This window comes from Nerophis ophidion, linkage group LG09 (assembly GCF_033978795.1).
Source record: "Nerophis ophidion isolate RoL-2023_Sa linkage group LG09, RoL_Noph_v1.0, whole genome shotgun sequence".
NCBI classification, from domain to species: Eukaryota; Metazoa; Chordata; class Actinopteri; order Syngnathiformes; family Syngnathidae; genus Nerophis; species Nerophis ophidion.
In genome coordinates this window covers 55,325,168-55,342,712 of record NC_084619.1, presented here as the reverse complement: position 1 = coordinate 55,342,712, position 17,545 = coordinate 55,325,168, and the positions used below count along the sequence as shown (strand labels likewise).

At 39.4% G+C, this 17,545-nt stretch overlaps 1 protein-coding gene across 1 annotated transcript in view; it reads right to left on the bottom strand.

Annotated features, from left to right (window-relative positions):
- mrps5 (mitochondrial ribosomal protein S5) overlaps positions 1-17,545 on the bottom strand; it is a 51,556-nt gene that overhangs the window by 1,398 nt on the left and 32,613 nt on the right. The window contains exons 7-11 of the mRNA XM_061911288.1: positions 12,452-12,542; positions 8,837-8,883; positions 8,555-8,612; positions 5,609-5,671; positions 5,276-5,412 (exon numbers count right to left, since the gene is read on the bottom strand). Coding sequence (XP_061767272.1) covers positions 5,276-5,412; positions 5,609-5,671; positions 8,555-8,612; positions 8,837-8,883; positions 12,452-12,542 — 396 coding nt within the window. The remainder of the gene's footprint in view (positions 1-5,275; positions 5,413-5,608; positions 5,672-8,554; positions 8,613-8,836; positions 8,884-12,451; positions 12,543-17,545) is intronic.

Here is a 17,545-nt window from a genome sequence, read left to right as displayed (position 1 = left end):
AGTCAAACACAGAACATTGGTAGGTAGGAAAGACACTAAACAATTTATTATTAACTGTCTAGAATGGACTTGCGCTGTCTTTAAGCCTCCCTTTACACTGCACACCAAATTAAATTTTTTTTTGCCCTCAAGTGAAACAGATTGGATATTTTTCTCCAGTCCAAACGGTCCTGAATGCTTTAAATCTGATCTTTGAGTATCGGATTCAGGCCACATCAGGAGTAAGTCTGAATCCGATCGGAATCTCATCTTTTCAAATGTGACTACAGTATAAACAGAAATGCGACCCCAATGCGACTTTTGGGCGAGCTTTGTCATTCGCGTGCGCGGGGAAGGACGCAGCCTGGCAAAGGAAGTGGATGCGTCATCACTCATCACAACATCCGGTTACGGTGAGACACGTATTTTTTCGGCGGTCCAGTTTTCGGTGCACCACTCGTCAATAATGAACATTATTAAGGTAAGGGTGTAACGGTACACAAAAATATTGGTTCGGTACGTACCTCAGTTTAAAAGTCACGTTTCGGTTCATTTTTGGTACAGTAAGAAAACAACAAAATATAAATTTTCTGGGTATTTATTTACCAAATTTGTAAAGAATTGCTTTATCCTTTTAACATTGGGAACACTATATAAATTCGGCCCAAAAATAGAAATAGCTGTGTGTGTGATGGATGTGCGCCACTACTAGGCTGATCAGTGCAACAGCAGGCAGTCATGAATACTAAGGATAACAATAACATACATATATACACAGTAGAGATGCGCGGATAGGCAATTATATCATCCGCAACCGCATTACCAAAGTCGTCATCCACCCACCGTCCACCTGAACCAACATTTTATCAAAACCGTACCCACCCACCAACCGCCCGCTGAAATACATCAGAGGTCGGCCGCCTTTACCACTCACAGAGCTATTTAAACCTGTTTCACAGAGTAATGAAGACAATTGGAGCCGCTAACGTTCTCGCGACTATCCAATAGCTTCATCCTGATGACAAGAATATGGGCGTGCTGTGAAGCCACTGACTTTGACACCTTCAACTGTTGTTAGTGCGGCAACATGTTGTGTGCAGCTTACGCAATCACACGTACGAGATTGAAAGGCAGACTGGGTGATACAGAGTACACTGATGGTTTTGATATAAACATCTTTAACACTTACTAATATGCGCAACACTGTGAAGCCACACCAAACAAGATTGACAAACACATTTCGGGAGAACACCCTCACAGTAACACAACATAAACGCAACACAACAAATACCTAGAATCCTTTGTATCCGTGACACTTCCTGAATATATTTTACACCCCCGCGTCCCCAAACCCGCCTACCTTACCGATGCACGGGGGGGTTGCTGCTGCTAGTGGGGTGTATGAAATAGTCAGGATTGTCACTGATACAAAGGATTCTGGGTATTTGTAGTGTTGCGTTTATGTTGTGTTACTGTGAGGATGTTCTCCCCAAATGTGTTTGTCAATCTTGTATTGTGTGGCTTCACAGCGTGGCGCATATTACTAAGTGTTAAAATTGTTTATATCACAACCATTAGTGTACTCTGTGTCACCCAGTATGCCTTTCAGTCGTGTGCGTGTCGCCGCTTAAGTCACACACAACATGATGCTGGACTGACAAACAGATCGTACATGTTGTAGAAGGCGACAAAGCCAATAGCTTCATAGCACGCCCAAATACTTACTATCTGGGTGACTACCGGCAGTCATTCAGGAGAATAATAGCGTCTCCTATTGTCTTCTTCGCTTTATGACACGGGTCTTAAATGGCTCTTTGAATGGCAAAGGATACCGATCCCAGAACCATGTATATCAAATATTTCCGAATGGTTCAACCGCCACCCGCCTGAATCTAATTAAAATCTATTTTTTCGTCATGTCACCCGCCCGACCCGCGGCTCATTCGCGGACTCCGCCGATGAGACCGCAAACCGCGCATCTCTAATATACAGGGTCCATTGCCAGGGTTCATGTGGTCAACATATATAAAATAAAAACTAAATAAAACTAAAAAAGATAAGGCTCAGAATTGGTTTCTTAACAAAACTTCTACATATAAAGTGCAACATTTTTACACATAAAGTGCAACAATAAACTGCTTCAAGTTGTTGCTCGGATTAAACAAAATTACAAATCTTGTTTTCTACATATAAAAAGTGCAACATTAAACAGTTTCAAATTTCGCTTTGTCTACCTCTCGTCCTCCATTGTTGTATTGCGCCGCGAAGCCGAAGTATTCCCAAACGAGAGATCTTAACGAGGGTCTCCCAGCGCTGGCTTTCACATGTTGTCGTAGCCCGGTCGTTGCTCTCACGCCGTGTGTTGTGCCTCGGTTTGCATTGTTTACACAGCATGCGGTACGCTACTTATGTTCGTCCGTGCGGTGCGCTACTTAATATGTCCGTATGGAAACCCGTTAGGTGCACCTCCATTGCGAACCGAACCCACCGTACCGAAACAGTTCAAAACAAATACACATTCCGTTACACCCTTAACAAATAGGCTATATAAAACAATAAGCTATATGAAATATATACATATTACACACACGCATACCAGTGTTGGCGTTGACACACTTTTTGTGTCTTTTTATGCATTGAAATCAGAAAGGACGTGCATTTCCAGAAGCCAGCGCGTCCCCCGGGTGTTGATTTTTAAATTTTTTTAATCGATTATCGCTTTCTGTCGGTGTTTTCTTTTGTTCATATTTGCTGGGTCAAATTTCCGTCCCCGTTGACTGCGTTTTTATTGGTCGTAAATTTTGATTCGTCGAAAGTTTTATCAATGACAAATACTGCCTCAGTTTGCACTCTGACAACTTTACCGCGAGGGGCTGTCAAAAGAAAGACTTCATGGTAAACACTAACGTGAGTGTAAAGTCAACCTTTTTAACTTCTTACTGTGCCATGGCTCCAGTAAATAACTTGTTTTAGTCTTTGTGAGTCCATGGAAACTTCACTTTTATCTCCCGTTGGATCGAAATCGTTCAAGGATGGACACAGGCTAGCTGTTAGTTTCAAGCTAACCAACACCCGACCAGACTCCTCCACCCCAAAAACATACTTTGTAGTTCAACAAACAAGACAAATATGTGCCTTTTGAAGTGTTAATATGCGAGAAGTGTTCAAAAGGAGTCTCTTGGGAGAATTGGCTGACAAAGTCAGCAAGTGTCGCTCGCATCGCTGACAGTGGCGTCGTCACCGTCATTGTTAACTGAAGTAGAGATGCTGACAGTGCGTTATGAAAAACGCGCATGCGTCGCCAGGCTTTGCTTTTTATCGATAGACCTATCAGATTAAATTTTTTATTATGATAGCAGGCGTGTCAAAAGTGTGGCCCGGAGGCCATTTGCGGCCCGCAGCTAATGTTTAAAAGGCCCACGGCCCATACTAAAAAAAACTATCAAAATAAACAAAAACAGAACAAAAGCGGAATAAAAAAAGCTTAAAGGTGAAACGGAATTTAGAAAAAGTTGCAATGTTGACTAATAAAACAAAGCTGTTTTTATTTTCTTTAAAGCTGCCATTACTTTTAAAATAACATTTAATCAAAATCAATGTTTTTATGAATCATTGACCTATCCAAGGATCTGATTACTTCACATTAAATATTCCACTCTGAAAAATATTTTTTGTGGAAGATTTTGCATATTTTGTGTGTTTACCGTAAAAAACATAGCTTTCTTTGACAAAAAGGGCAGGAAACAAAAACTAACAAAATAACAACATAAAAAAAAAACAGGAACTTAGCATTGACGTGTCAGGCTTGCTCCTGACAGTTTGTTTGTGTTTTAGTTTTTCCTTTGTTTGTGTGTAGTATTTCCTGTGTTTAGTTCCTGTCAGCGCTTTTATTTTGTCTGTTTCCTGTTTTTTTCCCTGTGCGCTGTTTCCCCTCAGCTGCGGCTGATTGGCACCTGGCTATACCTGGTGTCAATCGGCCCACTCATATATGAACCTGTTTTGTCCTCCGGTCGAGTGCTGGATTATTGTCATGTATTGTCGCTCCTGTCGTGTCGTGTCTTTGCAGCGTAGCGGTAAGCTATATTTCGTTAGATGTTTGTAGCTTACTGTCTTTTGTTCTCTGCTTCCAATTTGTCTTTATACAACACGTAACGAATCCTGTTCCCGGTTCTGTTTATGCTAGCCTCCATGCTAAGCCCTATTTGTTTTCTAGCTCCCATGCTAGCCTTTTTAGTTTGTTATCCGCCTCGTGCGCGCTTTTTGTTGTACCCCTTTGGTTTGTTCTTGTTTTATTATCTTTATTAAATCATGTTTTCCTATCCAATGCCTGCCTCCTTCTCTGCATCTTGGGGTTCGTCAACAACAAACTGACAGACGGACAGATTTGAAGTTGATGTAGACTCTAGAGATTTAGGTATTAAAAAAATAATGTGTTATATATATATATATATATATATATATATATATATATATATATATATATATATATATATATATACACACACATATACATATTATTTTATACATATATGTGCATATATATGCATATACATACATGTGCATATATATACTCATATATATGCACATATATATATATATATATATACTCATATATATGCACATATATATATGCATATATCTATCTATCTATCTATCTATATATATATATGCCCTGGCACACCATTATAATAATTTCATGACCGAAGCAAAAAACGTTTTACACTTTTATACTGAAATAAATACACCTACAACTTTTTACATACAAATATAAAAAAAACTACCGGCAGCAGTAAAGTTTAGATCCATGAAGGAAAGAAGAAGGTGAATGAATGTTTATAACTGAGTACATTTAAATATGCATAAAAATGTGTTTTCTTTTGTATTATTTTTTAACGAACTAAGTAACGTTCAAGACGACCTTTTTCCAAAACCCAATATAGAATGTGAGATATAAAAGGATAATGCATACATGTATCATTTGTTTTCAAAACGGTTACAAAAAAGTGGGACCTTAAAAATTTACTGTGTCCAATTTTTATGACTTGATGGGGTCCCATTTTGAAAATTCCTTATGATATTTTACATTATGACATTATAAATGTGTAAAGGTTGCATTGTTCTGCGTAGATCCAAATTAAATGTAAAGGTGTCATTGGAATCATAGTAAGTAGAATGATGAAATACCATTATAGTTATTATCAATCAAATAGTAAGACAACATTCAACTTTATAAACTCAGGGTTATTAATGAAAATAATAATTTAGATATAGAATAGAGTGGGTGACAAGAGCGTACCTGACTGGTCAGCCCAGCGAAGAATGCCTTGGTCATGTTAAGCAGGTTGGTCGTTCCGTCCACTTTGCAGTACAAGTCCTTGATGCCAACCAGCTTAGACATGGTGATTATAGCACGGTGGCAGTGCAGACCGTAGCCTGCAGGCACGGAGGGAGAGGATCCGCTTGAGCATCGTTGAATACAGTAAGACTTTATTTTTGCATCAAACATACAGTATGGTAACTGCAATATTAGAAACATGTCTGCCAGTATAATTCAGTGTTGCGCCACGCCACTGCAAATTACAAGCCCGTTAATAAACACACAGGAAAATTCTTTAATGTGTAACGGTACCTTCGTTCTGTTTCTTCATGCGGAGGGTCGACCTTTTGAATTTGGATTCAATGTCGTGAAAAACTGTTGAGGATGACACAGAATTATTAAAAAAATAATAATAATTCTGCTTTTATCTGTATATGCTGTACTTCTCTGCCCGAGCACCGGGGGCATGATTTACATAAGTTTTGTGTGTACTAAAACACATGCAAATATGATAGTACACGCAAAGCTGATCTACTGAACGTGTGCAAAGTGGATTGCGTCTGTTAAAGTGAGCAGAATAAGACGTGCAATGCATTCTGCGTCTCTGCTTTCATTATCATGCAAAATATATGCTTGTTATCTAACCGCTCACAATACTGGGAGAAAATGCAAATGTACACACAATGGACAGAGAATCCTCCGTTCTGTGTACATTTCGACATACTTGGATGGTCACAAATATTTTTTTTTAGACAGATCAACTATTCAGCAACATCCTTTTATAATTTGATAGCTGCTAGACCAGTGTTTCTTAACCATAAGGTCAGGGCCCAAGGGTCGCCAAAAAAACATCTGTTTCTCAGCTGTGGTTTGTATGGGCCACAGAAGTACTCAGTTGCAATACACTTTTCCACCACTCGTAAGAGTAATGACAATGTAAAACAAGTCTGGAGCAGTTTTTAAGCGCAAAAAATATGACTAAAGTGGTGAATCTGTTTTCTCATTTGCACTTTAGTTGTATTGACAGTTTAGTTAAGAAACATATTCATTATTATTTCAGTTGATTTATTTCAGCACAACAATTTTACATATACAGTAGGTTTCCATCCATTCATTTTCTACTGCTTGTCCTGGTTGTAAATTCATTAATTGATATTTATTTTTTGTTAGTTACTTAAGTTATGTGCCTTCTTATGCAGTATATTTGGTTACCACTTATTTTTCTAATCAGCCTGTCCTAATCCTGAAGTGTTTGTGTGAAATAAACAATAATCTTTGTGGTCAACACATAGTTTCATAACATTTGACATATAATTATTGAAAACGATTTAAATAAAGAGCATGATTACTAATTCAGTAGTAACAATTCAGTGGGCACTGGGCCCCTCTGTAGTGGAAAAGTTTGGCGCCAAGGTCAAAAAGGCTGAGAACCCCTGTGCTCTACTACTTAAGGGGCTGATTACAACAATTTAATTGATTTGGTGTCTTTTAGTTTTTTTAATGATGTTTGTTTTTTCACATAGAACATATTACAATAAAATTATATATCCTATATGATAAATACATCTTGAAGTATGCATTTTTGGGGGGTTTTGAGCACATAAACGCAGCCTCTCTGTCATGCACATTCAGCGATAAAAGGGAAAAAAAAGTGGTGTTAATGGGAATGCACTGCACAACTGCTGCTAAAATGCCCATATAAAGTGGTAGATGTCTGCTGTATTTATTGTTTGAAAACATAGCAAAACCCCACAGGTAGGAGCATGATAACATGAATGTGCAGTAAATGAGTGTCACCATGGTGATGCCCCATAGAGCACATGCAAAATGCTCATTTAAATAAGGCTGCCTGCACCACTTTTTGATAGCACAGTCTTAGTAGATCGGACGCAACACGCCCACTAATAGTACTTGCAATTTTATAGATTGCATACACTATTTAGCGCGAGGTATTTAAATCTTAGTAAATCAGGGCTCCAAATGTTCTTCTGCTTTATTTCATTTGCTTATGGGAAAAAAAAGGTATTTCCAAAGCAGGAGGAAGGCCCTTTATCTCCTTTAGCCGGCTGTAATTTTTTTTTTTTATTGGGCTGCAACACATCTTCAACACAACATAAAACACAACTTGAAGCTTTGTCAGCTAGAACACAAAGACAGACCTGCTAACCTTGAAGACATTTTATGAGAAGGTAAAGAATATCATATAAAGTTGTCACCGCACGTTATATTTTTTCTGTATAGGGCTGGCAGAGGTTTGGACAACTCGACCTTACACCTTAAAGGGCCCCTCTAACATTGGCACTCAGAGATCTGCACTTAAATAAGATGTCTGCAGGTAAAATTCCCCTCAAATTAACACCATAGTGATTTTAGGCTGGCTTTCCAATGAGATTCAGCACACTTTGGAACGCCCACTTTTATTTCCAAAATGTGGGCGGGACTGCATCAGCCTGCTGATGTCAACTACAGAAGAAGACTGGGTAATTTCATATTGTGTAAAATGTGTTTTGTTCATCCCGAATCACCCTATTTTGGTGTAAAAAATTAATGACCAAATATGCCAGACGCATCGTTGCATGTTGTGGCAATACAACTAATTAGTGAAATTAGTTAGTGAAATTTCCGTCATGCGCTAAGGGTCATTTAAGACCGTTTTAGCCAAGCCTGAAGAATGTAATTTTCTAGAAAAGTCACAAAAACAAAGGAGAAGTAGGGAAAATAGCGACTTCAACTACAGAATATCCCACTAGATTTATGAAAAGTAATGTTGGCTACTTTCACAGGAAGGTTGAAGGGAGCAGACTGATAAATTATAATGACTCATCCATCCTGCTAGGTGATGACATCTTTGAGTAAAATAAACCCCACAAAAACAACTTCAAATATCACACAAAAACATTTGTGATTCCCTTTGGTGGCCGCTGAATGGACACTACAGGGGGTCCTCGAGTTCCTGTTTGGAACATGGCACATCTTTTGTGCGGCACGTGATTCACACATCCTGACTAAATCAAAAACAAAAAGAAGGCATATTCTCCTCTGGTGTATTTGTGTTGTGTATGCCTTGAAGAAGACAAGTTGTTTTTATGAGAGTTCAGCAAATAATCACTCTTTTTGTTGTGGTTTTTGAGGGGATTTGCTAAGGAGACAGGGCTTGGTTGAAAAACAACACTTTCTCCTTAGATTTGGGGCCAAAAAACAAAGCAGTGTAGAAGCCAACAAGGGAAAGGACTATTTGGCTTATATATGTGGACTTACTGGTGTGGTCCTTGTATCGTTCTATGTAGTACAAGTAGTGAATGGCTCGATTTTTGGCCTGCAAAAAAAACATGCATGCACACACAAGACATAACCAATATATCAAAGGTACTACACAATAAAAATACACAGGCGTGATACGTATTTGGCAAACTCAATTGGATTATTACCTCCACAAGTAATATTTTATTGTTTCTTGGCAAGATGAGGCAAAATATAAGGTAAGCATAAACTCAAAAACCAATGTGCTTGTCACCAGAAAAAAAAAGGCAATGTTCTCACCTTTCTCAGAGCTGTATTTCTGTCTGGCCCCTTCCCCACTGCAAAACCTGCAGAGAACAAAAAATACTACTAGTGGGAAAGCTTGTTAAGCCAGGCATTCCAACATTTGTGGACAATGAACTTTGACTGACGCCATTCTTTGTAAAGGTGGGAAAAAAGGATCGATTCTCCGATGCACCACGATTTGAAACGTGGACGATGCCAAATTGATGGGACAAATGTCTAAATATTATTTATAATAATCACTGTAGTAATTTTTATAAGTACTAGACGGTTCTAACAGGCAGGTATAGTACGGGCATACACGGCGGAGAGGAGGAGAACGTGCTACATGCAGCGTTAAGATAGCACACACATACACGCACGCACATGTAGGATAGGTGTCATTCTATTTGCAACACAATGTAACTTCATAGAACAATCCTATACAGCAGCATCTTGGTTCAGGCATGTTAGCAATAGCAATATGACAATGAATAGATGACAGTAATATGGCAGCGAAGGGTGCACAGTTTATAGTAGTGCATAGACGAACAGTTAAGTGACAGAGAATAAAAGAACAGTTAGGTTGCAGTGAATGAATAGAGTTAAATACCAGTGGGTGAACAGACAGTTGAATTTCAGTGGCTATGTAGTTATAGTGAATAAGTTAACATGTAAAGTGCAGTTGATAAATAAGCAATGCTAATGGATTGAGTAAGTAGTGGATTAAATAGTTATTGCACATAGCAGTGGGTCATTATCGCACAGTGTGATATTATTTGTGTGAGGTGGCTGGTGGGGTGGTGTATGTGTGTGGGATGTTATGGGTTGAGAAGTTTGACCACAGCTCTAGGATAGAAGCTGTTATTTTAGTCTATTTGTCGGTTTACAGATGGTTCTGAGTCTGCCCGAGGGGAGGATGGTGGAGATGGAGTGTCAAAGGTGAGTGGTGTCCCTTTTATTGTCTAAGGCCCACTTGTGAAGGCGGCTCGAGTGTGTGATGGTAGGGGATCCATTGAGTCGTTTTGAAGATCCGCTGAAGATGCTTCTTTTTGGCTGCGGTGCAGTTGGAGCACCAGACAGTACATCTGTACGCCAGGATTCTCTCAATTGTGCAGCAGTAGAAGTTTTCCAGCAGATCTAGAGGAAGTTTGTTGCGACTCAGGTTCCTCAGGAAAAAGAGGTGTTGCTGTGCTTTCTTAATGATGTGTTCAAGCTCCAACTCAGGTCCTCTTAGATGTGCACTCGAACGAACGTATGTATAAATATCTATGCTGTGTGCACTACCATCCAAAACAGGATGATGCAGTACATAGGGAATCTTTTTATACAAGTTAATAATGAAATATAATAGCCATAATAGATATCCATATACAATATGCTTGTCTGTCTATCTGTATTAGCCCTGCGACTAATTGGCGACTTGTCCAGGGTGTACGCTGCCTTCCACCCGAGTGCAGCTGAGATACAGTAGGGCAAAAAAGTATTTAGTCAGCCACCGATTGTGAAAGTTCTCCCACTTAAAATTATGACTGAGGTCTGTAATTTTCATCATAGGTACACTTCAACTGTGAGAGACAGAATGTGAAAAAAAAATATCCAGGAATTCACATTGTAGGAATTTTAAAGAATTTATTTGTAAATTATGGTGGAAAATAAGTATTTGGTCAACCATTCAAATTTCTCACTGATGGAAGGAGGTTTGGCCTCAAAATCTCACGATACATGGACCTCTTTTATTCTTTCCTTAACACGGATCATTCGTCCTGACCCCTTAGCAGAAAAACAGCCCCAAAGCATGAGGTTTCCACCCCCATACTTCACAGTAGGTATGGTGTTCTTGGGATGCAACTCAGTATTCTTCTTCCTCCAAACATGACGAGTTGAGTTTATACCAAAAATTTCTATTGTGGTTTCAGCTGACCACATGACATTCTGTCATGTGCTCTCTGGCAAACTTCAGGTGGGCCTGGACATGCACTGGCTTAAGCAGGGGGACACGTCTGGCACTGCAGGATTTGATTCCCTGTCGGCGTAGAGTGTTACTGATGGTAACCTTTGTTACTTTGGTCACAGCTCTCTGCAGGTCATTCACCAGGTCCCCCTGTGTGGTTCTGGGATTTTTGCTCACTGTTCTCATGATCATTTTGACCCCACGGGAAGAGATCTTGCGTGGAGCCCCAGATCGAGGGATTTTATCAGTGGTCTTGTATGTCTTCCATTTTCTGAGGATTGCTCCCACAGTTGATTTTTTCCACACCAAGCTGTTTGCCTATTGTAGATTCACTCTTCCCAGTCTGGTGCAGGTCTACAATTATTTTCCTGGTGTCCTTCGACAGCTCTTTGGTCTTGGCCATAGTAGAGTTTGGAGTCTGACTGTTGAGGATGTAGACAGGTGTCTTTTGTACGGATAACCAGTTTAATCAGGTTCCATTAATAAAGGTAACGAGTGGAGGACAAAAGAGCTTCTTAAAGAAAAAGTTACAGGTTTGTGAGAGCCAGAGATCTTCCTTGTTTGAAGTGGCCAAATACTTATTTTCCACTATAATTTACAAATAAATTATTTAAAATTCCTACAATGTGAATTCCTGGAGTTTTGTTTCACATTCTGTCTCTCACAGTTGAAGTGTACCTATGATGAAAATTACAGACCTCTGTCATCATTTTAAGTGGGAAAACTTGCACAATCGGTGGCTGACTAAATACTTTTTTGCCCCACTGTAGGCTCCAGCTCCCCCGTGACCCAGGGAGGGGCAAGTGGTAGAAAATGAATGAAAGGATGTATGCATACTAACAATATACAATACAATAATAACATACTATAATACTTCAAGATGCAAAAATAACCAACTTACAATCCAATCATAGCCCCTGAATCATAACAGAATCTTGGGGGTGCCCAAAGATTCCCACTTTTGTTTGTACCTCTGAGACTTTAGTATTTGTACATCTTTCAATTTTAATTTCACAGGCAGCAGGACTATCACAAGTACGTCCTTGACTCTAATGACAACAACTCTAACGTTGAGTCTTTACACAAGATCTTGTGTTGTGTTCATTATGGTGCATTGTCCCTTTAAATGAATAAACTCAAACTCTACAACCTACTGTACTCTGTAATATGATGTAAGACTTTAAGAGGCAAAAAGCTTTTTTTTGGCTGAACAACAGTGTTTTTGTTGTGTTAATTAAAAACATTTTATAAAGTCACATATTCCTTACAAAACCAGGAAATAAGCACAGGAAACTTTGAGGGGCAACAAACAAAGACTTGAATAAGCCAATAGTTTGATATTGATTTGTTTTAAGTTATTTTACACTAGAAACTGTATTTTTCTCAAAGCATAATAAAAAGGTATAGGGAATAATTGTGTTATAGTATTTTGTTGCTACCGTCTTAAATGTCCTCATTGACCAGCTAAATTGTTCACAAGTATACTCTTTTACTATGTTTGTCCTCTTTTATCTTAATTACAATAATGAGCTACAAATAAAAGTTACAAAGTCATTCACTGATCTTGAAGAATAACTAAAAAGTATCGGGGATACTGGCCTTGCATTGACTTGGTATCAGATCTACAATAACATTTGCAGTATCGCGCACCTCAAGTGTACATGTTTCCCGTGGCTAACCTGCGGTTCCTTTGCCGTTCCCTACGGCGACAAGGCAGCTGATGGTCCTTTTCCTGCCATCTCTCGCCGTCATGCAGCTCACATTCTTCAGCTGCAAGACAACGACAGTCAACAGTAAGCAATGGAATACACAAAAGAAAAAGGAAAACATGACAGCGTAACTCCGCTGTAATACACTCTTCCACCACTTGTGGCAGTGATGACAATCTTAAACAAGAAGTCTGGAGCTAAAGTCAAAGAAGTTCCTTAAGCGCAAAAAATAGGACTAAAGTGTTGAAGCTGTATTTTCATTCGCACTTTAATTTTATTGACAAGAAACATCCATCCATCTGTCCATTTTCTACCGCTTGTCCCTCTGGGGGTTATTTATTATTAATTTAGTTTATTTAGGCACAACATAAGTATATGTACATTTATTTTTTTGGCAGCTATTTATGAGTCCCTTCTTATGCAGTATATTTGGTTAGTACTTTGCTAACCAGCCTGACCTAAGCCTAAGGTTTATGTGTTAAATTGTTAATATTTATGAATAACACATGTTTTTATATAATTTGACAGGGTCGTAAACTGTAGGTAAGTTAGATATACATGGGTTATACTTGAATATGTATATGCAATATATATAATAAATATGATTAAAATCAAGAGTAAGACTACTAATTGGCAGAGGGGTTAGTGCAGGGGTCGGGAACCTTTTTGGCTGAGGGAGCCAAGAAGCCAAATATTTTAAAATGTATTTCCCTAAGAGCCATATAATTATTTTTTATAACACTGAACACAACTAAACGCGTGCATTTTTAAATAAGACCAACATTTCCAGAGTATAATAGGTCGCTTATTCTTTGTAATAACATTGTTATTCTGAAGCTAACTGTGGAAGGGGCGTGGCCTGCAGAAAAGCCGGATGTTGCCAGGACCAGCCTCGAAATCAGCGACAGGTGCGTAGATGGCCCACCTGTTATCTAATCACCTGTTGCTCTGTTATAAGCAGCAGCCAGGAGGACAGACAGGGTTGGGGCTGGAGCCAGAGGGCGAATGAGGACTAAAGAGAAAAACACAATTGCTGGAAAGCAACTGAGAGACTAATTGAAAAAAACAACAATATTTTAACCCTAAAACAGGCTCTCATGTCGGTGTTTGGTGGTCTGAAGAACCCCCAGGAGGGCAAGCCCAACACTAACCAATGATAAATAAATGACTTCTTACCATTAACGCAACTTCTTGAACATAAAAATGCATGTGAATGTTTTATGTTTTGAATGGTATTTTTAACACAATGATTACAAGTGGAATTATTCATTACTTATCGTGTTAAGCAATGTCAGCTCAGATTGATCCGAGAGCCAGATTCAGTCATCAAAAGAGCCACATCTGGCTCTAGAGCCATAGGTTCCCTACCCCTGGGTTAGTGGGTCTGCCTCACAATACGAAGGTCCTGAGTAGTCCTGGGTTCAATCCCTGGCTCGGGATCTTTCTGTGTGGAGTTTGCATGTCCTCCCCGTGACTGCGTGGGTTCCCTCCGGGTACTCCGGCTTCCTCCCACTTCCAAATACATGCACCTGGGGATAGGTTGATTGGCAACACTAAAATGGGCCCTAGTGTGTGAATGTGAGTGTGAATGTTGTCTGTCTATATGTGTTGGCCCTGCGATGAGGTGGCGACTTCCAGGGTATACCCCGCCTTCCGCCCGATTGTAGCTGAGATAGGCACCAGCGCCCCCCGCGATCCCAAAGGGAATAAGCGGTAGGAAATGGATGGATGGATGGATTTCGGTGGGAGCCGGGGCCCTCTGTAGTGGAAATTAGGCCCCAAGGTCTAGAGCAGGAAAAGAGGCGGAGGAATGAGGACGTCAAAAGCGTCTCAGTGCAAGTTGTTTTAAATTTCATTCAACAGGAAACCCCGATTGATGTTTGTGCTCCTTTAATGTATTTCACTTCCTAGAGGCTAGCATTCTAGGAAAAGCAGGGACGCCTGAGTCCAGAAGCTGCTTTTGAACATTTCTGGACTCCCATCCCCCTCTATTTCCAAGATGGCACAAGTGACAAGCTTCAAAGTCAAGATCAGCCTTCAGCATCACTAGTTATGTAACGCTCTCACACACACATTTCAGAAGAGAGTATTTTGAAGAAGGCTTGAGTTGAAATGTAGCAGGAAGACCAAAACAACTGAAAGCATATTTTTGTGTACATGGACTCTCTCACAAATATACTTTAACAGGAAAAAAATCAATTTTTCCATCACAATAAACACACACATAATTAATCATACAGCAATTTCCCTGATACATTTAAAAAGGTTGAGGTTTATAGTTAACCAGTGTCTACATTCAAATCCTAAATAATTCCAGCCTTCTATACAGAATTAATTTAACTTCAACAACCTGGAGGAACTTTGCTCGGGAAGTGAATACTTCAACAGTCCGTTTAGGCATGGAAACAGAAGAAATGACAAGACATCACTCTGACATTTCGGCGAAAGTTTTGCTGTATCGACACTTGAAAGAGTTCAAAGGGGACCTAAGATGAAATTAGTCTTTTCTGACTTAGGCATGTTGTTACAAAGTTAGATACTTGCATTAAACCAGGTCAAAGTATCAAATCATTATGTTCACGCATTTAGGCGTGAGCGAGCATAGCGCTTTGGATATGCCTGAACACTGTCTCACGATATGTGTTTTTTTTATCAATCGATATGGATAATTATTTAGATTTTGATGACCTATGGACATTAAGGACCAGAAAAAAAATGTATTCAATTTAAACATGTTTATTCAAAATGTAACATTACACTGATTATAATCCCCTCAGCCATCAAGGCACAAAGGGAAGGAAATGTGAACACAAGCATGGAAAACACTCAAATTATGTAAACAACATTGTAAAATCGCATTGAACACTTAACAACAAGCTCCTAAAATGAAGGTGCAAAAATAAGGAATATGTAAGATATGCAAGTTTCATGGTCCAGCTTTACGAGTGTATTTTCCTCTGGTTTACAAGTAAAACATTAATTAAAATTAATCTGATGATTGTGAATGATTTGTACCCCGCCTTCCGCCTGAATGCAGCTGAGATAGGCTACAGCACCCCCCGTACCCCCAAAAAGGGACAAGCGGTAGGAAATGGATAGTTCCAGTGTAGACCCAGATGTCGATGTCACTTCACAGGAAGGAAATACAGTATCTAGTCCCCCATGCTGCAGTTGCTCCTTCTGTAAACATTGCCCCTTAGTGTTTTGGAAGAGAATTACAAGTCTGGCGCCACCCCCCACAGAAAAAACTATAAATCAAACAAGACACATTTGGGGGGGGACGCAAGCAACGTTAGCCTATATATATAGGCTTAAGTGCATCCTCTCTCCCCTAATGAGCGCATCTGCAGCACACAAAAAAAGTGGGCTTCACTGCGGACTCCTTCTGAACTGCCCATAAAAAGTGGTACATGTCTGCTAATTGTTTAAAACCAAAACACCATAGGTTAGGAGCATTAAAACATAAATGTGTAATAAAAAATTGCATGTTTCTGTTGTGAAAGCTGCGTAATACGCGAAAAACCTTATTTAAATAAGGCGGTTTGCACCAGTTATGAATAGCACGTGCAATGTTGCCCAGATTAGATTACACTCGCTGATTAGCACGTGGTGTTTGAATCTTAGTAAATCAGGCCCTAAGTCTACCTCTCAACCATGGGGAGAGGAGCTCCTCCCCTCTGCTTCAGGCAATGACGAAACACAAAAAAAGGTAGAATGAAGTATTTTCATATAATCTCGGCATACAAGTAATAACACTGACGTACAACATCCAGTAATATAAAATCTGTCAAAGGCATCTTTTTTTATGTAGCTAATCTGATCTATCGGCAAATCTATAGAACGTTTCAGCTTTTAAACTTTAAATGCAAAGTCCATCTATGTCAATTCGCAAAATTTTATGTCAATTCGCAAGATTTCCCCATTGGATGTTTATATATGTATAACTTATTGGTCTGGTTCCCCCTTATTTGTGTTATTTTGTGTGTAAAGATTCCAGTCGCTACATCTTAAGGTCGCAAAACACTTCTCTGCATGTTTCTTCCTAAAGCCAACACAAATCTTGGAAAAATGCTTTAGGATATGCTGCTACATGGTCATTGAATAACGTCCAAAAGGATCTGAGGTTACCTTCAGTTATATTTGGGGGGATTTCAGAAACATTGAATACATTGTTTTGCCCTATCATGTTTTTTTGTTAATATGCAGTATGTAAGTAATTTAGTTTTTCATTGTGGTGTGTGACTGCTGCTGTTTTTGTTGTTCCAATGTGTATTTCTGTAATTTTGAGTTGCTTCTCTCTTGACCAGGTCACTCTTGGAAAATAGAGTTTAGTCTCAATTAGTTTTTTTTTAACCTGATTTAATAAGGGATCTTGATTGATTAAGAAGTTTATTTTTCGCCTGGGTCTGGAAAAAAACAGCAGTGACGGTATATATTCAAAAAGAATACATTTCTTAAAATACAAATGAGATACTTTTTAAGAGGGTGGGCCGTGGTCTCAATTGCAATCTGGGAACGGATCTGCAAACGGCCAGTTTACGGGTTAAAAGAGGGACCGTGGAGCCAAAATATACACAAAATTTAAACACAAAGCTTATCCAACACGAAGGAAGGGTTTAAAATGTGAAAAATAAAATTTAATAATTGTGCCCGCTTGATGGACACAATCATTCAAAATATTTTACATGCATGTGTGCAATATCAACTGAAATTCTAAACAGATTTTTTTTTTTGTGTGTTCAAAAGTCCTCAAATCATTATTGTGCAGCCAGTTGGCTTCTCAAGCGAGACTCTGCAGCTTTAGGGCTTCGAATTTGTCACTGGAGGTGAAGATGCAACGCGGCATTAGCAACGCGCAGCAGATGGGCCAAGTCTTTCTGCGCCGGATGGACGACAGCATGGCGGTGGGAGGAGGCGGCGAGGACGACGACATTGGGTTCGAGCTCGCTTGCATTTCATCTTTTTACTGCTTCAATCTGCTCCTGCGAGACTCCTCGTCGGGGCAGGGAGTAGTTTTAAGAGTTTCAGCCTCACGGAAAACAGATGGCGACACTGCAGCTACGA